Below are 24814 nucleotides of genomic sequence, written 5' to 3' on the forward strand. Positions count from 1 at the left end.
ATGTCTTTTGATAATTACCTTTTAAATTCACACCTAACTTTATATTTTTTTATTTTCAACTTTAAGTTAACGACTTTCACTAAGGCTCTAGTCAAATCTAAAAAACAGCATGGATAGAAATTGCTTAGATGTCACACCTAAAAACTTTACTTAAAAAACTAACTCATTACAACTTTACTAACAAAAGTCTTACCTTTCTGGCCGAACCCAGTATGTATAACCAGAAATCTCAAAAAAAGCAAACTAAACATGGGGACCTCAAGGGTCTGTGTTAGGACCTCTTTTATTTTTAATTTACTTTTTGTCTAATTTTCAGGAAACCTCTAGGCTTATTCTTTTTGCAGATGATGCCACCAATCTAGTTAGATATCATCCCTCAGATCAAGTGCGGATTGGCTTTGCTTCAATAGATCAAAGACCCAAAACCTAAACTTCACTTTTCACTGTCTTAATTCGTTACCGTGTAATCCATATGTTAAGTTTCTTGAAATCGTACTAGACTCTGGCCTGACATGTCTCATAGCTGACTAAGAAGCTGTCAAAAATTATTTTTCTTATAAGGGCACTATCCAAAAAAGGATCTCGATACATGATGATGATTTTTTATCCCATATGTCTTATGCCATCTTGAATTGGGGACATAGTGCTAACTCAAAAGGAATTTTTCAACTTTTCAAATTTCAAAGAGCTCTTGATTATCGAGAAATCTATCAGTAGCACTTTATTTCCTTAGCAATTCTTACCTTTTCATCTCTGTATAAATATAAATATAAATATAAATATAACTGTCTTGGCTATGTTAAGAAGAATGTGTCTTACTTTTCAGTACACAGAGACTCGGAACTGTGATAACATTCTGTAGGGCGTTAGGACTATCTCCAAATTACTTTATTTTTCACCGCGGTAGTTTAGTGTATTGATTTTTATTCTTTTGATTACTTTTTAGTTTATTATATATGAATTTATGATTGAGTAGAATAGGATTTGTTTGCCAGACTTTGCTATCCATGAACTATTGTTTCTACTCTAAACGTATTTTTATTTAATAAAAACTTTTATTTTATCTTATTTTGTTTGTTTCTGTTAACTTTTTAATTATTTTTGTAAATATCAACATTAAAAAAAAAATATGTTTTCTTTTAATAACCCTTATACAACGTTTATGTAACTTTACCAGCGTTTAAGATATCCTGACTTAAATTAAAAAATCGACTAATTTTCACCCTAAATGAAACAAAAAATAAATCCACCCTGTTGACCTAAAAAAAATAGCCTTGAGTGTATAGTGAAACCGGAGTAAAAGCTGAAGAAACACACAGCACAAAATGGCCGAATGAATACCGACGCTCGCTTGGCGTATATCGATTGGCGGCGTCGCGACGCCTCGTATCAGGTGAACGCGAGCACCTTTCCGCTCTATTATTTGCCCATAAGAGTTACGGGATTTAATATAAAAAAAATTAACAATAATACCCCACTAAATATTTATCGCGTATAACATTCATTGCTTATTCAACAGGGGACATGTTAAATGAGGTGTCTGCAACATTTGCCAACATCGCCTTATGTTTTATTTGTTCAATTATTGAAGCTATTGTTCTCCCAAGATGAAATCTGATGATATTTTATACGGTTTTGTTTCGGTTGTTTTTTGGGTTTTTAATAGCGTTTCAGGTGTTGCTTGGGTTTAGTTTTTTTTTGGGATTTTATGGAATTTATTGACCGGAATCATATAAGGTTTCTCGATATCCAGTGGCGGATCCTAAATTATATATAGAATTAGATATTATAAGACATCACACTTACCGAAGATGATCCGAATAGAAGACTCCAGTTTTGCGAATAAATCATAGATCTACTAGACAGAAATGTTTTATAAATAGAAAACGTCCTATTTTTAGATGAATTAATGTTTATGTTGAATGGCGAAGTAAGTTGTCAAAATCGTCATTATAAGGCAGACAAAATCTTGGATACACACTGGATACACAAAGGCCACACTCAACATCCGAAAAAAGGTAATGCTTGGATAGGGATTGTTAGTGATCGAGTTTTAGGACCGAATTTTTTATCAAGAAAATCTTAATGGAGTAAGATATTTAGAACTCTTGCAGGAATGCCTAGTCCCGAATTTTGCTATATTATTCAAGCGCCTCCTCGTTTCGCAAGACCTGTCTATGAGTACCTAAATGATGTATTTCCAGGTAGATGTATCGGCCAAAGAGGACCCTTTGAATGGCCAACCCGGTCTCCGGATTTAACATCTTTCGACTTTTTCTTAAGGAGTTACTTAAAGACTAAATCGGCAAATATTGACGATTTGAAAGCACGAATAAGGCAGGAATGTAGTCTAATTTCCAGCGAAGTTATTATAAAGGTTTAAGACGAGTTTCAGTTCCGTTTAGAGTATTGTCAGTTAGTAATCTCACATATCCAAAAAAAGGAACACCTTTGATTTTGTGATTTTATTTAAAGTTAGAGACTGGCACTGTATAATTAATTTGGTAATGGACAAAATTATTAGATGTATCGGCTGAAGACTTCCATGTATATAGTTTTCTTTGGCAATTTGCAGAATGTGTTTAATACTACAAATTCGTTGTTTTCGGCAAATGTCACAAGCCTGTCTCCTCTACTATTTCTTTGTCTTTATACAAACAGTCAAATGGAATCTGGTTTTAACCCTACTACCAATTTGGCATTTATTTCATGTTCTCGGAGTCGTTGTATTACAACACTTTGGTAGAGGCTTCTTTAGTAGACCTCTTTATACTTCTTCATACTTTAGTAGACTTCTTCTTGATTGCACTATTTTTAAATTTACAGGATGTGCTTTTACTGGAAGTAGCATTGCTCTGCTGGAAATTGAAATAAAATTAGACATGCATCGGCTAATATGTCTTACAACTGTTATTACAGTTACATATTTCAGTCCTCAAAAACGACGTATCAAAAATTCTTAGTAGATTAATTAATTTAAGAGCTTGAAATAAAATAAAGAATTATTTGAATATCCTGAAAAAACAACAATTTAAAATAAAATGCCTGGAAAATATTGCGTTAAAAAATTTTACGAGTTGTTAGATGAGGTACACCATGACGTCATATCTTTAGTAAACTTGCAGTGTGGTTCCAAGAGGTTGCAATGTCATGAAAATAATGGTTTCGCGTACCTATAAAGTATCAAAAAAATTAAATTAAATATCTGGAAAAAATTAAATAATAACGTTAAATACCCGAAAGGCTTTTAAATTAATTTTGTAATAAAAATGCTTGCAAAAATGATTTAATAGCCCTGAGAGATTCTAAAAATGCTTCAAATGCTTGGGAGATTTAAAAATGGCTTGAAAACCCTACAAATTGTCAAAATATATGCTATTTCTTCAAAACACTTAAAGCATTCCTGGAAGATTTTTGAAATGATTCCATATGCAAGGAATAAAATACTAATTAAAAAAAAATTTAAGTGTGGAATTCAAAAATTATTTGAAATTTTTGAAAAACATAAAAAATAACATAAAATGTCTAAATGAGATATAAAAATAATAAAAAACAAAAAATATATGTCAAATTTCTCGCTCAAAATAAAAATTGCAGTTAAGTGAAAATCTCGGAAAATTGCATTATGGTCCTAAATGCTTGGAAAGAATCGAAAATTATTTTAAATTCTTTGGAAGTATTCAAAAATTAAATGAAATACCTGAAAAAAAGTGGAATATTGACGTCAAATACCTAAAGACTTTGAGATTAATTTTGAAAAAAAGATGTTTAAAAAAATTAATTTATATTCCTGATGGATTCTAAAAATGCATCAAATTCCTGGAACATATGAAAAAAGCTCTATTTCCTACCAAACATGAAAAATCTCAATGCAATACTTCAAAAGCCTGAAATATAATGAAAAATATTTTAAATTTCTGAAAAACACAAAAAAAAACATAAAATGCCTAGAAGAGATAAAAGTTACTAAAAACTTAAAAAAAAGTAATTCCGAAGCCCTAGAATAAAAACAAAATTGTAAAATGTCTGTAATAAAATGGATTGCTTCTTATTTTTTAAAAAACATAAAAACATTAAATCTCAATAATTTACTTTCAGAGCGTGGAATAGAATAAAAAATTATTTTAAATTCCTGCGAAATGCACAAAATAACATAAAAGAAACTAAAAATGCATTAAATATTTGATAGATAAAAACCCTGAAAAATACAAAATATATGCTTTATTCTAGAAAGGCATCAATAATGCCTGGAAAACTTGCAAAATTATTGTCAATTCCTGAAATAAAAGCAAATTAAAATCTACAAAATTATATTAAATACCTGGATATCTTGGAAAATGAATGTGAAAATCTGGAATATTTGAAAAATTTATTAATATCTTAAGGCATATGAAAAATTTCTAAAAAAATTCTTTATTATTCTACTAATTATGGCGAAAGCCTAAAATAAAACGATATCGGTATATTGGTGTATATGATTAATATTTCATTCCAGATATTATACATATAATCATAAACACAACCATTTATGTGAAATACTCCGGAAATATAAAAACAGAAACCTTAAAAAATATGACAAATTACTGGAGAATGTACACTGTAACATATTCTATAATATATTATATATTTCTGGAAGGCTTGCGATATGGTTCCAAAGGCTTGCAATGAAACGAAAATTGTTACACATGCCTGCAAAATGTAACAAAAATTAATTAGGAATCTGGAAACAAGTAATATATTGCCGTCAAATTACTGAAAGGCTTTTAAATGAATTTTGAGAAAAACTCTTAAACAAATGATGGTCCTGAAAGACGCACTAAAACGCAAAAATGCACTAAATGCCTAAAAGATACAAAAATATATTAGACCTGCAAATATATGATATATCCTTGAAAGACTTTAAACATTCCTAAAATAATTCTAAAGAGCCTGGAATAGAATCAAAAATTATTTTAAAGTGCTGGGAAATAAGAAATAATATAAAAAGCTTGAAAAAGATAAAAAATACAAATCTAAAAACATTAAAAAAATAGTAGACAATGGCAAATTCCTAGAAGAGATTCGTAGTAATATATAGTGTGTATATCGTGGAAGTTTTTCAGGAATATATCGGGTAATATTCCTGAAAAACTTCCAATGTGGTCTCAAATGCTTGGAAAAATTCGAAACTTGTTTTAGATTTCTAAAGAGTGTTAGTAAAGAAAAGTAAAATAATGATGTCAAATGTCTAAAGGTCTTTTAATCTTGGAAACAAATCGGTTAAAAAAATAATATTGTTTTTCTGGAAAACAAATAACTAATTACCTTGAAGACACTTACAGGGCTTAATGAATAATTATGCCATATTCCTGGACGGTATCAAAAATTACGTTAAAACCCGGAAGGCTTTCGAAATTATTCAAAAAGGTCTGGAATAAGACACAAATTTAAAAAAATGATGTAATGTTAGGAATAAAATGATTTATTTACATGAAAAATATATATTTCAGTACAATACTTTAGGAGTCTGGAATAAAATGATTTTTTTTTAATTTCCGAAAAAAACGAAAAATGTTTTACATGCCTAAAAAGTATTAAAAAATTAAATTAAATACTCGCAAAAAAGTGAAATAATGACGACAAATGCTTATAAGGTTTTCAATATAATGCTTTCAAATTTTTTCTAATATAATGCTTTAAAATCTAATAAAAAAAATGCTTTAAAAAATTATAATATATTTTTAGAAAATACGAAAAATATCCTGGAAGACATGAACAGGGCTTAAAAACTATAAACAAAAATTATTCTAAATATTTGAAAGTTAATAAAAATTACGTCAACATCCCTGAAAGCTTCTGGATTGGATTTTTTTGTATATTCTAGAAATTATTAATATTTACTGTAAAAACCTAAAATAAAGTGTTTTTTTTTAATAATTAGAGAAATTGATGTGACAAAAAACATGAAAATTTATATTAAAAGTACAAAAAAATCCATAATAGATATAAAGAGTAATATAAATTGAAATTGAATAAAATAAAAAGTCGCTGTAAACGCTTGTAAAACAATACAAGCATCTTTGAGGAACAGGTTTTACACCGTAGCAACGAAACAAGATAACTCTTTTTAAATTTTTATTACTTATTATTATTTTAAACATTATTTTGTACCTAATTATTATAATGACTTACAAAAACTTATTTCAATTTGTCTTAATTATAGTAGTAACGCCGAAGAAGTAAGCAATTGGTTCAAAAATATGTTTTAAATTCCTGGACAATATACAAATCTTAAATATCTATGGAATTGAACGAAAATTACTTTTATGATAAAAAATTACTCCAGATGTCTGGAGTAATTTTTTTTTATTATTATTATTTTTTATTATTTAATTTAGAGTAATTTTTAAAAAACTCACACCATGAAAAACTGATATAATTGCCAAAATTCCTACAACTACAATTGCTCAAAAAAAAATTGCTCAAATCCTAACAAAATCCGATGAAAGTTCTCATTGGTTAATACGAATATTATTATTTATTACTGACAACATGCGAGTACCAATGTCAATATTTGCCTTAAAAATATAAAAATATTTTTTTGTCTGAATAAATGCAACCTATCGACATCTTACCGATAAAAAACGCGCGACGGTTGACGAACCACTTTGAAAACTGGGTCGCATTTTCACTCTGTTTTTTTTTCTTCAAAAATAAAAATTTAATAAGACTAACACGCCGTTTCGTAAACAGTAATTTTAACCGGATTAAGTTCTACTGAAAACTGCCCCCGATCACGCAATACGAATATTATTTCCAGTAATGTTTCGAGATTTGTGTGTTTTGCGGGCTTAGATTTGTTAAACGCGTATTTTATGGTCTCTAGAACAGAATGTATATAGAAAACGACGGTCTTTTGTTATTAAAATTTACGATTATTGCTCGTAGTCACTCATTTTGGCAGCACGGTATTTTTCGTCATTTGCTTTATGGTAATTTTATTTTTGGTTCTTTATAGAAATACAATTTTTATCGTTATGGTTAGTACGTTATTCGCGCCATACTTGAGTAATAATTTTTTTAAATTTATAGTTTATTTAAATTTAACTATTCTGTAATTAATTAGCGTCTGATATACTCGACAAGATAATCAAGTTGTGTTTTTAATTAGTCAAAATTAGTACTTTTACAATATTTAAATTTTTTTTTTTTTAATTTCTAAAAAAAACTTTATACAAGTCTCCTAGGTAACATTTTTTCAACGCTAGCTAATATGCAAAAATAAATTATTTTTTATTGCATGTTTCCGCAAATATTAAATTTCAGAGCAAAAGTCACAAAAAATTACTATAAACGCTCGGAAATATTAGAAACTACGCCTATATCCTAAAAAAATATAAAAATTGCATTAAGTATCTGATCTAAAAAATGGCTTATAAAGAAAAATCAAATGTTGAGAATGCTTGCTTAGAATATACAGACAAAATGTATGAATAGAAGTTCTTATGTATAATAATTTTTATTTCAGAATATTGGGTCTAATATCTAAAAATGAGTGTTCTGATTCTGTGTTTCTGTGTTTCTGTTCACTGTCAAAATTATTTATGAAATATAATTCTTATTGTAATATATTGCTCCGAATATTAAGTCTAAGATGGATGGTCTTGTGTAAAAAGTAGATTAAATCGGTTATATTTATTTTTCAATTAAATCTATTATAGAGGTAGAAAGTGCGCAAAAAGGAAACTAAATTTTTAAAGTTATTTAAAAATTTACTCTAATTTTCCAAAAGAATATGACAAATACATCAAATGTGACATGCATTAAAAATTAATTCCAATCCCTGTCAGACATAAAATATTTAATAAAAAGCATTAAAAAAATCATGAAATATCTAGAAAATAGAATAAATTCATTAAATTATATGGTTCAGGTAGAACGATACAAAACAATGAATTATGAAATTTTTGTATAACATACACACGAAGAACATATTTTTTTTTGTAATTTTATAACTTCTATGGTTTTTGGTATGGACAATTTAATCGAAGAATTTTTTATTTTTCTTTTATGTTTCTATCTCATTTCATTGCTTGGTCACTGCCTATATTTCAAAAATGATTTCAAAGGCCTGGAATTAACCAAAAATTAAAAAAAAAAATTAAAAATTAAAAACGATTCTCATATTCCCAAATTTCATTTGTCATAAACGTTATTTTTCCGAACTCTGATATTCCCGAAGCGATTTTTTTCTAAAGCGCCTTTTTTGCAGAAAAGAATGTCCCCCGAAATTTTAAATTAATTATAAAATTCGTTGCATGAAAGTACTGAATAACCCAACCTAATCCAACCCTACTCCACCAAACCTAAAATAACCCAATCCAACTGAATAAATTTTAATACTGATTAAAATAGTATTACTAAAGAAAAATAATTGTTCGGGAAAATCAATGTTCATTAAAATAGTTTCGAGAAAAAAGTATTCAGGTAAACGATCGTTCGAGAAATTTATTATTCGGGAAATGAGTACTTCAATAAAACGATTGTTCCTGTTAAAATAACATTCGGGAAAATGAAAATTCGGGAATCGGCATTCAGAAAAACGGACGGAGATGCTTTTAACGGTTGTAAGCTCTCTGGAGTAAAATAATTTGTTTCTTATTTTTTGAAACACTTTAAAAATTATATGCGATGCTCGAATAAATTCTCATAAAATGAAAAAAGTGTCACACTCCTGTAAAACACAAACAATTGTCTGGAAGATATAAAAATAACTTAAAAAATAAATTTTTGCCCGTTTTACAGAATGCCGATTCACCAATCCCTAACTGTCATTTTCCTTGTCCCGCTCCACCTAATGTTCTTTTTCCTGAACAATTTTTCTCGAGTAATCTGGTAACAAAATTTATTTACGGATAACTTTGGGTTGGTTTGGATCGATTTGGGTTGGTTTAGGTTGGGTTTGGAGAAAAACTTTCATCCAACGATTTTTACTACTGAAAGAATAATGTAAAAGTTCGAATGACATTCGTGTCCTAAATATGGTACTTTAGAAAAAATTCTGCTTGAATAACAGTGATTCGAAAAAAAATATTGTTCAAAAATACTATAGCTTAGGAAATAAAACATTCCAAACAATTATAATTCGGGCAAGTGGTCGTTCGGAAAAATTGACTGTTGCACACTGAAATTCGAGAAGTCAACTTAGAATCAATAGAAAAAATTACACCATAATCCTTGACGTCATAAAAAGTTACATCAAATTCCTGGAGCAATTTTGACGTAATTCTTGAAGTCCAGGATAAAAATAACAGTAATAAACAATTAATCGTCGTAATTAATTGCAAAAAAAAGTTAATACATAAGATGAGCAAAATTTTTTTTGCAAATGAGAAATATTGTAGCAAAAATTTTTTATTCAATTTGAAAAAAAAGTCATTGAACCAGTGTAAGCAAAAAAGGCACAAGTCAATATTTTGACAAATTGCCATTTACCTAAAATGTGTTCTCCTATGGTAGACGCAACGGATTATGCATCAGGGGCACAAGTCCGCATCCTCGATGTCTTAGAAATGTCGGGTAATAATGCTAGCGTTATGCATAAAAGGCACACGTCAGTGACATGTGCCGTTTATGCGAAATGTTAGTATTTCAAATGGTGGGGTCAACATGTGTTTGTCGTACGTTTTACGTCATCAGCAAAAAATCGACTTCAGTTAATCTGTTGGTTGCTTCGGGGACAGTTGCACGTAGTTTTAGTCTCATTTGACGTGGATGACAATTCTGAATTAACACCTAATAAAAGACGAAAAGCAGAGCCCTCTAAGTATGCTCGCAACATACAGAAAAAGGCAAGATTGGAAGGAAAGTCTTATAAAAACAGTAAAGGAAGAGACGTTTGTGAGAAAAAATTAATAATGGAGTCCTTTGCAGGTAAGTTCTTTTATAGTATTTTTAGCACATCGGTTAATTTCATTATTTAGTTGTAGAATTAAATTCTCTGAAAAGTTCTCTGATGCAGATAGATTGGCGATTTTTCAACGATTTTATACTTTAAGCTCTAAAAACGAACAAGACGTTTTTCTACAGGGTCTTGTGGATATCATGGAAGTAAAGCAGCGGCGTCCTCAACCAGGTGACAAAAATAAACCCAAATCAAAAAGTTTCAAGTACTACTCATTTAAAGGAAGTCCCAAAGTAGAGATTTGTGTTAAAGCATTTTTGAATTTATATGCTATCACGTACAAACGCATCAGGAGAATTAACACCTTATCCTCAGAAAAAAAGTCAGCCACTATTCAGGATGTAAAAAACAATATTTGAATAGCCAGCTAAATTTGACAAAAATGCATCAGCTTTACCTAGTAGTATCCAAACCAAAAGGTAAGCTTTTCATTTTATAGATGCTTTTTCCGTGAAAATGTTACTCTTTCTTTCGGAAGACCACAAGTTGATGTTTGTTCGACTTGTGAATTACTAAATAACAAAATAAAAGACCAAAATTTGAATGACACAGCCAAGCGTACTGCCGTCGCAGAATTGATAGTTCACAAACGAAGGGCTAAAAAACTTTAATAACAAATAACCAAATATATTGAAGAAAAGGAAAATAAAGACCAAGTTCTGTCATTGGATTCCTTCGATTTTATGCAAAATGTCTAGTTACCCACAACGCCTGTAGGTGAGGTATTTTACTACCAGCAGCTTACTGTGTACGGATTTTGTATTCACAATCTTAAGACAAATAAATCCAGGATGTACGTTTACCACGACGGACAGGCAAAGAAAACAGCTGACGAAATTTGTACGCTTGTTCTTGAATATCTTAATAAATCAATCGGAGCTTCATCTTTACAGTGATAACTGCTGGGGCCGAAACAAGAATCATACTATGGTCAGGATGTTTTTGGCTCTCACAGATTCTGGTAAATTTAGCATGATTTGGCATTTTTTCCCAGTTAGGGGGCATTCATTTCACCCATGTGACAGGAACTTCGCGTTGGTGAAAAATTAACGGAAACATGATAGAATATGGACCATTCACGAGATCTCCACGATTATTATTACCAGTACAAAAAATAATACAAAATTTTCAGTCAAAGAGGTTGCAACAAGTGACGTATTAGATTTTAAAAACTGGTGGGGAAAATTTTACAAAAGAACCTGTGTCTCTGAAGAAACAAAACATTTTTCTCGTAACGAAAAGGTCAACTTTCAAATAAGCACCTTTTCATGTTTTAAATACACATCCCAACAAAAAAGCACTGTTCAAGCCTATCCTTTTACTGACGGTTTGGTGTCACATACATTTAATTTATCACAACCTGGTATGGTCTGCCCAACTTTGTTAACAAGCCTTGCGCATCCTTAGGAAAAGTTCCTATTAAGGCCAACAAAATGGAGCATATAAGGAAATGCACTGCTTTTGTTGCAGAAGGACACAAACCATATTTTGATGCTATTCTTCAGTGGCCTACAATCAACAATAATCAATGAGTGATCCGAAGAATAGTTTTTTCAAAACATTGTACTCTTCTATTGAAATTAGCTGTTTATTTTTGACTTGTACTTTACATAACTAAAGCTGTATTAAAAAAAATAAATATTTTTCAAATTTACTAAATAGCATTATTTGCAAAAAGGGCACATGTCAACTCTTTCAAAGTCTTCTGGGGGAGCTAAAATCAATTTTTAAATTTAAAATATAAAGAGACAAATCGTGCTATTTAAACTACAAATCAATTATAACAATAAATGTTAATAATTTTACTTAATTTGATGAAAAAACAGTTTTTATCGATTTCCCAAAAATGTGTTTTTTTGACATGTACCCTTTCTGCTTATTTCAATTCAATTATACCTAGTATAACACTAGAAACTGTTCAAAAAACACACCTTAAATGAAGGGATAAAATTTAATGAAAAATTCATCAAATGCCTGTAAGTGAGGAAAAATTATTTGCAATATCTGGCAGACATAAAAAAATACCCCAGAAGCTTAAAAACATCTGGAAATCATAAAGAATTACGTGAAATTTAAAAACATTTGAAATTGCACATAAAACATTTTTAACAAACATAGCATTAGAAACAGTGAAAAAACACTTGCATAGAAATTATAAAACAAATACTTTGAAAGACTAGTACTAGTAGACTAAACTAGAATATAATAAAAAATTTAATAAATGCTTGTAAGTTATGAACACCTGTCAGATATAAAAAATTCACATTAAATGCCCAGATGACTTGAAAGTTATCCCATAAAGGCGTAAAAAGCGACTTGAAAAATTTAGGAAATATTTTTTTAAATGTCGTATATCTTATTTAGAATATTGAATTTCCCGCCAACTCTCGTCTGTATGACAGGTGACGTGACGTAAAACAGATGATGATTGAAGTTCTGTTTTTTTTTTAAATTAAGAAGGTGAAAAATAAAGTAAAGAAAAGTGAATCTGCGAATTTAGATTAATGTGGAGGATCATATATAAATGTATACCTAAAAAAATATAAAAGATGGCTTTAAGGGTTTTATTAAGAAATTCATTTTAATTAATTAACTTCACCAAAATTGTAATAACTTTCTATGATTGTTGAGCCTTAAATAGATAACCTGAACCTTTTTTTGAAAAATAATCCCTTATATAGATTTCGACTTTGATCTTCCTGTATCTCTCTATATTTATAAATAAACTGAGTATTTTAACAGGTAAATAGAAGCAAAGAAAGGCAAAAGAGTTATATTTTGGGTTTAACACACTTTACTCTTAACATATTATATTGTTTTCTCAGAAATAAATTTCCGAAATTTCCATCTTTATCACCAGTATCATCATTATCAAAATCTTCCTCACCATCTTAATCATCTTAAGTGTCACCAATATCCACACTATTATCATCATTCAAATGATTTTTGACACACGCTGATTTTCTATAACATGGGAATTTCGTTGTTGAGTGAACGTATGCCATACGAAACCCTAATATAAGCGGTTTTGAAAATAAAAAAGTGCCTTGGGATTACAGTGAGTGCATGAGGAGTGCCAATCTTTGCACTAAAACTTTAACTCCCGCTGTTATCACTCTATGCTAAAACAGACATTTGAAGAAATCAATTATACGCCTTAGGTCTACTACTATTTAGTAAAGTGTTACAATCTTTCCAACATTTCACTCTAGTAATACTGAACTTGCGTGCCCAAACTTAACTCACACTACCTTATCTTGAACTTTTTTTCTTTTCAGATATGGAGCAGGTTACGATTTGGCAGCCAGAAGAAAAAACGCAACGAGAGAATCCACGGCGACCCTTAAAGCGTGGCTAAACGAACACAAGAAAAACCCTTATCCGACAAAGGGAGAGAAAATCATGTTGGCCATCATCACCAAGATGACTCTGACCCAGGTAAGTGATCTTATCACCGCAAAACTCACCGTGTGAATCATCACCCACAAGGTTCCTAAACCAAATATTCTTCGATAGGTATCGACGTGGTTCGCCAACGCGAGACGACGATTAAAAAAGGAGAACAAAATGACCTGGGAGCCCAAAAATAAAACGGACGATGACGACGACGCGCTCGTGTCAGACGGAGACGAAAAGGACAAGGACGATGATGACAAACGAGACGAAACAGGTAAGAAAAACTAGTAAATATTATCACCTTTTTTAGAAAATTATTTGGGGAGAGAGAGGGTTAATAATTAGAGAATAGCTGGGGGCAAGGGAGCAAAACAGTCAAGTGGCGTTCTCTACGATTTTATAATTGAATGAGACCCCCGACCCTTCTGACGTAATTAAGGGTTATACAGTTAAAGGGATGGAGATCTTTATTTAAAGCCGTTTCGAGGGTGAAATTCGTATGGTTTTTATAGAGCGGGAGCTAAGATAATCATTACTTAGGACCTAAAGCCTTATACCTTTAATATTATTACAATTTTCTTATATTATAGCAGATTGGGTATCATACCCATTTAAATTATGCACTAATATAGATTTTATCATTTAGTTTAACACCGCAACCATTTTAGTTATGCATATTGAAATAAGGTTAGATTATTCTCATTAAAAACTATAAATTTCTTGACAAAATAGCTTAAAAAAAAGCCTGAATTGTATCAAAAGCTCCTAGACTATATGGTTTGTTTGTCAAAAAAGATACGCCGCATTAACTGCGAATGTGATTACGCCCGCGCTACGTTAGGGGTGGAGCGGCAAAAAGGGTGCCAAAATGAAAATGATATTTTATTAAGAGAAAGTGATGGACCCTTTCCCTTTATGGTTTGATAGGGGGAAACTCGGGAAATTGGGGAGGCTATTTACGGTTTAGACAATTACCTTTTATTCAATTTTGGGGGTATATCGGGCTAAAGAGGGCTTGTTATCTTTGAAGAATTAAGCGTTTAGTGATGGACGTTAAGGGCTCATTTATTAATTTAGGGGTTTTTAGTTGGTTGCGCTAAGATTTTTATGATTTTTCTTCTGATTCTGTGATATTCGTTTTTTGTTCTTCTTTAAATCATTTATACTAAATACTTTTATAAAACATTAAATTCTACTTTTACGACTAATTTTATGTCAAAACTTTGCGCATTTGGTGCATTTGGCAATCGCACAGGTACTTCTTACACCTGTTTCTCTGATTTCTAGATATTTAGAAAATTTTAGTTGAACATTTTTTAGAGACGGCCAAGCAATCGCATAATATTTAAACTTTGACCTGACTAAGGCCTAATAGAGTCTTTTCAATATTTCTATAGTAAATTCTCAAACTTTTGCCAATTACATCCTCGATATGTGGATTAAATGATAGTTTAAGGTCCAATATCACACCAAGACCGTGCATTGTGTGTTCCATTAAGAATTCTATTGTTTATTGAATATAGAAACTGTATTTTGTTATGTTTGTAGGTAAATGTTATGATATTACATTTACCGGCGTTCAGATGAAGCATATTTCTCATCAAACAGCCAATCTATCGAGATGTCTCTAAAGTTCTTTACAGCCTTACAACATTTTACAGCATTGCACAGTAACTTTGAAAGTCATCAACAAAGGCTACATAATCTACTGCTTAATCTAGACCCATGTCATTTATTAACCTCCAAAAGGAAAGGTGGGGGAATTTTCGCAGAATTTTGAAAAGCGGTTGACTAAATATTTAATTAGTGGATATAATTTGTAAAGGAGATATTAATTTAAATTTTTTGAATTTGGGCGATCAAAACATTTCTTTAATATATGGAGCCTGTAAATTTGTACCAGATTACAATGGGACCTACCAAAGTTACGGACACGATATCGGAGCTTTTGGATATAATTTTGATCTGAGATGAAGAAACGAGTTTTGAATCTGGTACTCAAAATGTTGACATTTCTGACCATTTTCTGATGTATTGCAATATTAAAAATGAATGCCCTCTTTGTTTTTAGTCTAAAAATCTTAAGAATATTCATTTTGATTCTGGCACCTGTAGTTTAATTTGAATTTAAAAAATAAAACCTACCATTGTTAACTTTTACTGTTAAAAAAGTATTTTTTTTTTAAAGACAAGGCATATCAAAAATATCAAAGAACAAAAACTGATGCAAACTGGAATTTTCACAAATAAATTAAAAATAAAATCAATTTCCCGAGGAAAAAAAAACAGTATTTTGGTCATGTCTGGACGGATAAAATATTCGTGGCATGTTGCTATTGGGTGTAGACACGATTTGGCCGTACATAGTTAAAAATCTAATTTCTTGTGTTTTAGAATAATGTTTTCTTGGTGTTTTGAAGGTATTAAGAATTTATCCACAAAAAAAATTAATGAAATAACCTCAAGCCCATAAGTATTTTGCCAGTTTAATCCAAGGTTATGAAGAAGGTAATGAATTATCAGATAAGGGAGAATCTTGACTCATGCAAAACCTTATCAGAATCAGGGATTAGGTAAAGTTTTGACTACAATGCACTTTCTCTAATTAAGGCTGAATTTACGAACTAAAAAGAGCTTATTGAAACCAGCAAAGGTGTGTATCATCGGAAGATACCACAGGGCCTATCATTTGTACGCGGATGATACACAACTATATTTTTCATTCTTTCCTGAGCAAAAACAAAGTGCTACCAGTAAAATTAATGACGATCTAGAACGATTGTTTAGAAAACACAATTAAGTAATAAATGCATTAAAATGTGACAAACAAAAAAAAGGGGTCTCAAAAGTGAGCGTTGTGGGATGTCTGACATTGCTATGTATTCAACAGGCGTAGGTCTAAGGACATATATAGTTTCCAGTGTAAAATATATTACTGAAAAAACTGCAATTAATCTTTCGAAATGCCAAAAGCTAAAAACTTTATGCTAAGAATAGAAGATTTGTTTGTCGAACGTCTTTGAAAAGTCAATGTAAGTGTTGTCAGTCTGACTGTAAACGTAAATGGATTCAGAAATTGATTAAGATATTGTGTTATGATACATAAGTTTATTTCTTTGGATCATTTCGAAATAAACCTATGTTGTGATAATGATATTTAAGAAAAGACTTGCAAACTAATAGGGTTGATATTTGCTATTTTTCAAAAATTTGATATAATTAAATATAATAGAGATCATTTTCTACTGCAAACTTAACGTTTTTTTTAAATATCGTAATTGGTAATGGACTTATTGGGCGATAGTTTTCTATTTTGCCATCATCTCCTTTCTTTAAAAGTCTATATAAGAATCTTAAATATAGCACCTAGATGTTTTAAGTGGGCCTATAAAAACAAAACAGTCCAAATGAGTACTAATTATGCCTAATAAACTATTAATAATGACATACTTTTGTATTTCGTCAAATTTAGGGATAGGTTTTAAGGGATTAGTTTTTATTAAAGTTGTTATATTTTACAATATTTTAATATCAATGTGTTGAGAATTCTTGACAGATCCGTCTATATAGGAGAAAGTGATTATATCAGATAACAATAATTAAAGAAATCTGCAGATATTCTCATGCATCTGTAACATCAGAGAGCTCTTCGTCGCTATAAGACAATAAATTGAGTATATATTCCAGGCATTTCTGTTTTATTTCCTTAACAAGATCAAAGTTCATAGTCATAATTAATAAATTCTATTCATTGTTCCAGATATCCATGGCCGAATAAAGTCGGAACGTTCAAACAAAGACCTGGACGACGACGATATGACCGACGAAGACCGCAAAGACGACATCTTGGGCAACAATATGCATCACATCTTAGGCAACGGTTATGGGCTCAAGTCGGAAATCAAGAGTTCAGACTGTGGCGTCCCGTTGCCGCCCTCCAAACCGAAAATCTGGAGTTTAGCCGATACGGCCGCTTGCAAGACGCCACCGCCCCCGCCGCCTTCCCAAGGTGGCCAATGGCTTAACAGCTCCAATGGGTTCGCTTTGCCCAGTTCAAGGTAAGATCCCATTTCTATTTGTTTACTTATGTATATTGCGATTTAATAATATCAACAAATACCTGCGATACGCAACTTTGGCCTCGCTGATTTCAATGAACTGCATAAAAATACAAAGTTTGCCGTCAAGATTTTTTCGTAACTTATACACTAACATTGCAAATTACGGTAGTTATGAAGAATAGCAGCTTTTGCGAAAATCCACTAAACATGGTTGGGTTTTTTGCAAAATGGGTAGATTTAAATATATATTTTCACTAAGATTTTCAAAAAGCCAAATTTTATCAGGACGAGGGTGTAATTACGCACTAAGTCGGCATGCGGGTTACGTATCCGTGTGTGCAATTTTATTAATTTTAAAGTTATGGGACTTGATTAATTATTAAGATAATACTATTTTCGATTAGTTTTGTCAACAAGCAGCTGACAACTGAGGTGAGTTAGTTTGGACAAAAGCCACCATTCTCCATAATTACCGAAATTACAATTTAATACAGGGAAGTAATGTACAGAACTATACAATTAAGATAATTGTACTAATAAGACAACATTAGTGACAAGGATTTCTGCTAAATGGAAATAAGGAACCATATAAAGTGTCTTTCTATTTTGTACGTTGATTGTTTAATTCCGGTCGTTTTCTAAATTATAGCAAAATATACAGTCATTTTTTGGTCGAATTATTCCGGATTCGTCGTTCAACATTCTCGTCTCGTAAATGTCTATTTAATTTATGCTAAATGCCGGGTGAATCTTCTAAAAAGTCAACCTACTTCTGGATTTGAGCTAATGTCTGCTGTGTAACTAAGCAAGCTATAGTTAAACTTATAAAAGGTGAATATATCGAGAGACTTATTTTCGATAAAGTTATCACGTGTTTTGATTACCAAGTAGCTATGTCATCTTTTTATAGGTGGAAATCCTTCTTAGCAAATTGCGTAACATAAATACAAGAGATTATATCAGCATCATTATGGCCATATAAATCCAGTATTTATAATCCTGCTGATTGTGCGAGTCGCGAAATCTACCCTAATCAATTATTGAAACAAAGTATCTAGTGGTCTGGTCCAGAATTTCTCTATCCTGATAACCACGATATTTTGAAAGCGTTAGGCGCACCTTAACCTTTAAAAAAAAATAAAAGGTCTCATTTTAGCTCCGCACACTGCGGTGAAATCTGGCAGTCATGTAATCGATCTTTTATTTTAGCATTAATCTTTCCTTAATAAAATTTTGCGAAATAGATGTAAGAAAACTAGAATAATTTATAACTAAAAGGCTAAAAAACTTTAGGCATATTCTATGCTTGATAATATCATCATAGTACTATGGTATCACGGTCCTCATTGAACATGTTCAAATTGAATGTTTTGGTAACTTTGTTGCAACTATTGATAACAGTAATTTATTTCCAAAGCCCGATAAAAAGCAGTATTTCTAGATGTTAAGAGGATGCTCAAAGTGGGTCTATTTGTCATTTCCTTAAACTTCTTTTTGAAGCCAACCTTCCTATACTCCTTCCTAAGTCTCATATACTTACACATTTATTAGCCGAAAAGTTACATTACGAAAATTGTTATCCAGTGCTAAAGACAATGCACAATTTGTTGATTCAGAATTTCTGAATGGCTTTAAATACCAACTTGAATCCTATAAGCTATAACATGGGCGTTTCTCAGCCAAATGTATGTGTAGATTTCGATGATCCTTTTTCCCTGTCTTTGTCCTAGCATTATGTTTGTGAACTTGTTTGCCTAACGGTTAAACTAAACATACATTTAGAGGTTACTTTTGACATAACCATAGAGGCTTTTGTAACTGCCTTTCGCCGTTTGTCGTTTGTCGTTAGGCGTGGCCAGAGTTACCCAAGTTTGATCCGAACAGGGAAGAAATTTCAAAGGAACAACTTTACTTAATGTGCTGACTCACTTAGTATAACATGGAACTTAGCAGCTGTACAACCTTCTCCTTTTACGCAGATTGAAGCCATTCCTAATAGTAGAGCTCCTTGCGCTCTCAGTAGCGAAACGAATGACTTGTAACCTTTAAAGTCACTTTCTCACTTTAGAGTCTAACACTTAAGTTATTTTCGATCCAAACCTAAGCAAATTAAAGGTGTCGAGGTATGGAGGTAATCAAACAACTCAGTGTCAATTGCCTGAAATTAAATTAATGGATTTACATATTTTAGGCTCTATAATTCTGGGATATTCTTGGAAGTTCCGGGTAGTTAAGGTCATACCGGGACGTGGGTTCAACAGCACGAAATTCATGATCCATGATTCATTCATTCAATTTTATTTGTAATTCTAAGGAGTTGAGCCGTTCAAATTCGAAGGAAATGAAAGGAATTGAAAGGAAACAAGATTTACAACTATATTATCTCTAAAATTTTGGGATATTTTTGGAACACCAGGAAGGTGCGGTAATCCCTGGATATGCATTCAACTAGTCTGGAATCCTTGATTCGTGATTTTATTTTATTTATAATGACAGATATTTGGGGTAGTCACACATCTCACATTCAATTGCCTGGAATTGAAATAAAATTTATTTACGACTATACTACGTCTACCTTTGTAAGACTTGGTAAGAAATTTTGTTGGTTAAAATAAATAATTAGATTTCTTATGGTATCGAAATATCTTCAGGCGTGCTCCAAGGTTTGCATATTAGCCCAGTCTTTTTTAACTTAATAATAAGAGATTTTAGTGATGTAATTGTTCAGTCATCAAAGGATCTTGCTTTTGCTTATGATTTTACCCTGTATAAACCTATATAATTCCGAAAATTTAAGGATAATATTGGAAATACCAGGAAATTGAGGTAATTTCTTGATATGCGTTCAACTGCCTGGATTTTTTGATTCGTAATTTTATTTTATTTGTAATTCTAAGCAGTTGAGACAGTTTAACAACTCAGCGTCAATTGCCTGGAATAAAAAAAAAAATTTCACATTATAGTCTCTAAAATTATAGGCCTATTTTTAGGAGTTCCAAGCAGTTAAAGTAATTCAGGGATGTGGTTTCAACAGCCTGGAATTATTAATTCATGATTTTATTTTATTTGCAAATACAGGCAGTTGAGTTAATCAAGCAGCTTAAATTTCTCAATAAAATCAAATGAACTGCAGTCAAGTTCTCGATTAGTTTGTATTGATGTTCTTCAAAGATATATACTGAGCTCACTTTGTCTTTAAACTCTATACTTCGCAACTTGACATCAATATGAGCTTTGTTTCCTCGCACTTTTACGCTGACGATACGCAAATTTATTTGTCATTAAGTTCGTAAAATATTGATGACGCCCATATTAAACTTTCCGAAGATCCTTAAAGATATCAGACCTTGGCAAAAGCTTCTAAATAGCACTGTTTAAGTTTGAATCACCAAAAATGTCAAAGGCTATTATTTGGTCCAATGCTAGCTAGAGAGTAATACAAACGTAATATTGTAACATTGCTATTGAATAACAACTTAATTACTTAAGAAATGCTACAAATATTGGAGTAATTGTGAACGAAAATTTCGAAATTTTATTAAATGGCATTTACTAACCTCAAACTTATATATAGGTGAAGAAATCTTTTAAATGTTGGTCTTAAAAAATTGGTATGCGATAGTTTGGTACTATCACAATTCAGATAATATGATGTTTTTTACTTGACATTTATTAAACTATGCGCCTCAGTTATTAAAATACATTATCATTCACTTTAGGATTAATATAGAAAGCTTAGCTTCAACATTACCTTTAGTAAGCCTTAGTTTAAGTGTCCAGTAAAGTTATTATTAATATATGATTAAAATTTCTTTTTTAATTTCAGATATAGTTCGAACAGCAACTTCCTTCCCTCGCACTGTCAACAGGGGTTTCCAGATGTACAAACGGACACACCCCCCCAGACACCCCCCAATATGAAATTGCCGACGATTACTGGCAATGTGGCTCCGAACCAGGGTGCACCCTGTATAGGGGGGCCTATTAACGGGGGTTACTCGCAGAATTCCAGCAGCAGTTTCTTAGGGGGTTTTGGGAGGATGCACAGCCCCCAAAGGACGGCACAGGGTGGACCACAAATGGGAAATCAGGCAGGGGCTGGTCCCGTGGGGGATAATGCGGCATTTAAGCCTTTTTATAAAAGGTAAGGAATTGTTACAAGATGATGTCAATGGTTTGGTATTAATGCATTTGTTTTTCTTGTTTCAGTTCACAAAGTATAAATGGAGGTTTTGTGTCGCCGGTTTGAAATCGTTTTTCTTATTAACGGTAAGTTTTATATTATTATTTTGTTAAAGAAATTATTTAGTATAGGCATGATTGAGTACAGTCTTTGAGGTTTTCCTGAACTTAAAACATTTTCTTTTTCTTTTGTTTCAATGAAATGAAAAAATATTTTTTTTATTATTAGGTGTTATTATTCAGTTATTTAAGCTTTTTTTTAACTACCTAAGAGCTAGAGAAGAAGATACTATATATTGGCTGACAGTTAGGATGTACCTCTCCCCCTAACTTAAAATACAAATTTGCAATAAATAATTTATTTATTATGTACTTTTTATGGTTTGTACCAGTTGCAATAAAAGTTTAAAAGATTTTTCTTTTTTTTAGTAATAGTGTGTTATCTTCAGAGTCAGTACTCATTTCAAGGATCAATATTGGGTTTATTCTTCTAAATTAACAATAGTGATATTAAGAAGAATATTCCTGATCACTCTTGTTTAAGGTTTAAACCGGTTGTGGCAAACCTAAAATATCGCCCATTTTAAGGACTGATAACTAAGGACAGTGTTTGATCCTTCGGATCATCTCTCACTTTAAAATTTAAAATCTTAAAAACTACTATGATTTATCCCATTTAAAAAAAAAATCTATTATTAAGAAAGGTATTTTCTTTCACTTAACAATTTAGGCAAGATTTTTTAAAATATTGCACTTATTAGGTAGTCGAACTTAGGATAATGTCTGATCTTAAAGATGTCCTCCGTTTTGAAAGTCCAAAATCTAAAAAGCTAATAAAATATTATAAAAACATAAAATTAAAAATATTAAGAAGAACAATGTGTATCTTTATTAAATAAGGTTTAAATTATTTTGAGCAAAAATGTAAGATATATAGCGCTTTTCTTATAATGTGGTGTCTAAGGATACGGCCTGATTTTCAAGGTGTCCACTTACTTTAAAGTCTAAAATCTCAAAAGCTACTGAAAATATTCTGATATATTAAATAATTTGATACTAACAAGAATATTCGTCAACCTTATTGTTTAAGGCTTAAATCAGTCGAAGTAATAGTACAAAAAATATCGCTCTTCTTAAGTAGTAGTGTCTAAGGATATGGTCTGATTTTCAAGTTGCCCTCTTACTTCAAACTACAAAATCTCAAAAGCTTCTAAGAATATCCATATATAGTAAAAAGTGTGATGCTAAGAAGAATCTTTTTAACTATTTTTGCTTAAGTTTTAACTCAGTCCAAATAATAGTTCAACAAATATTGCCCTTCTTTAGAAGTGGTTTCTAAGAATATAGTCTAAATACTTTCACTTTCACTTCTAAGCCTAAATTCTGTAGAACTACTAAGAGTATTCTTATAAAATAAAAAACATGGAATTACAAAAATATTTCTTATAATTTTTATTAGGTCCTAAGCATTTTACCTAATAATATTAAAAATATTGGCTTTCTTAAATGTCTATAAAAGATAAAAACAATGTCTGAACCTCAAGGTGGTTATTCCCTAAACTCTAAAATCTCAAAAACCGTTAAAATAATGGTCACGAAACAAAAATCCAAATATTCAAAAAAGTATTCTCTCCAAACTTTAAGCAGAATTTAAACCATAATTTAAAAATAACCCACTGAAGTCAAACCTATAAGAACCTTCTTCAAGAACTTTGAATTCTTCAAGATCAAGATTAAAACTAATGATCTCCAACCAATAGGAAAAATTAATTTCTTTGCGGCTTATAGTTAAACAAACTGTATTTAAACCTAAAAGACTGTGAGTATAATAATACATTAAAAAGCTAAAAGATTAAATCCTTTAAGAAAAACCTAATTAGACTCTCTATAATCACACCTCACCCACACACGAACAAGAACCACCGGTTTGTTTTCTTCTTCTTCTATTTTGTTTCTCACTAACCGAAGAGAGGATGGCATGAATGAAAGTCCTATCGCCACCTCCGAGACATTGACAAATGATTTTAGATTTTCATCAGTTCGAGTTCTTCGTCTCTCTCTTTCTTGTGCATCATCACCGGTGTACAACTCTCATGCTACGCCAATGACCTTTTCAAATATACAGATTTAATCCGGACGCCCTTCCCTTTTACTTTTTTTTTATTATTCATTTTTTTTCAATCGCATCCCCTTTACTAAAAACTCCCTTGGGGCATACGAGAATTCATAGTAAAAGAAGGGAGTTTATTTGATTGAATATATACATAGAAAGGATATTTTGATAACCTGTTTCAAGATCCTATTGGTTTCTAATAATGTTTAACAAATTGCCGATGAAAAGATTAAACGGAAACAATTTAAAAGTCTTCGGTTTTATCTCGGTGGCCTATTGTAAAAGAGAATTCTTTAGAACGTTATTATGTCATACTAACATCGAGGTCTCGATGGTAGTCGTGATTGCTCCCCGGGGGGGTATTTGCTTTATCTTTAAATTGAATTTAAATTAAGTTTCATTATTGAATTTCGTTAAATGAATCTAGCGTATTAAAAAAGGTGCCACAGCCATTTAAGTTATGCCAAAAAGCTGTGCAGAATTAAACCAATTTTTCTTCTTGTTTTAGTTTTAATAAATAAATACATCTTAAATTTAAATTAAATTTTTATCTTTTGTGGATAAAAATTAATGACATCAGACTGGCGGTTTATATTTCTTTTTTGTTCCAGGTTTTTTATGCAACATTATAAATTTTGATTGCAATTATTTTTTTGGGATATTTCTAGAGTTATAGACTCTGTTAATAATTAACGTCGGGAATCCAGGCTATTGCTTCATAATCCAACAGCTTCAGAAGCAGTCTCTATTTTATCTGGTTCCACTGCTTTTTTGTTTTTCATTTGATTTAATGCTATTTCTACGTTGTGAATTAGTATGTAGCTTCTTCCGACAGTATGTACGTGATCTCCAGTCTTTGATCTTTAAAAAGCTTTTTTAAGTATGACTTCCAGCAGATCATGTTTTTCAGTAATAGTTTCTTCATTTGTGTCTATGATCTTCATAACTTGTCACTTTTCAAAAGTTCCAATTACCTCTTTAATTTTTTTATTTAGGTTAAAGCTGTTATATCTGACTTGTAGTTTTTCAATTTCTGCGTATCTCTCTTCATGATTTTTCCTAATCTATGTCTGGATCTTTTTGTACCATTTTTCATTACTTATATGTATTCTTTTCTGT

At 31.0% G+C, this 24814-nt stretch overlaps 1 protein-coding gene across 3 annotated transcripts in view; it reads left to right on the forward strand.

Moving 5' to 3' along the window:
* LOC126739489 (homeobox protein araucan) overlaps positions 1 to 24814 on the forward strand; it is a 197003-nt gene that overhangs the window by 164994 nt on the left and 7195 nt on the right. For all 3 annotated transcript variants that reach the window (XM_050445190.1, XM_050445189.1, XM_050445191.1), the window contains 5 exons: positions 13222 to 13381; positions 13460 to 13613; positions 17100 to 17397; positions 21227 to 21544; positions 21610 to 21669. In XM_050445190.1, coding sequence (XP_050301147.1) covers positions 13222 to 13381; positions 13460 to 13613; positions 17100 to 17397; positions 21227 to 21544; positions 21610 to 21649 — 970 coding nt within the window. In that variant the 3' untranslated portion in view covers positions 21650 to 21669. The remainder of the gene's footprint in view (positions 1 to 13221; positions 13382 to 13459; positions 13614 to 17099; positions 17398 to 21226; positions 21545 to 21609; positions 21670 to 24814) is intronic.

Source organism: Anthonomus grandis, chromosome 8 (assembly GCF_022605725.1).
Source record: "Anthonomus grandis grandis chromosome 8, icAntGran1.3, whole genome shotgun sequence".
Classification (NCBI taxonomy): Eukaryota; Metazoa; Arthropoda; class Insecta; order Coleoptera; family Curculionidae; genus Anthonomus; species Anthonomus grandis.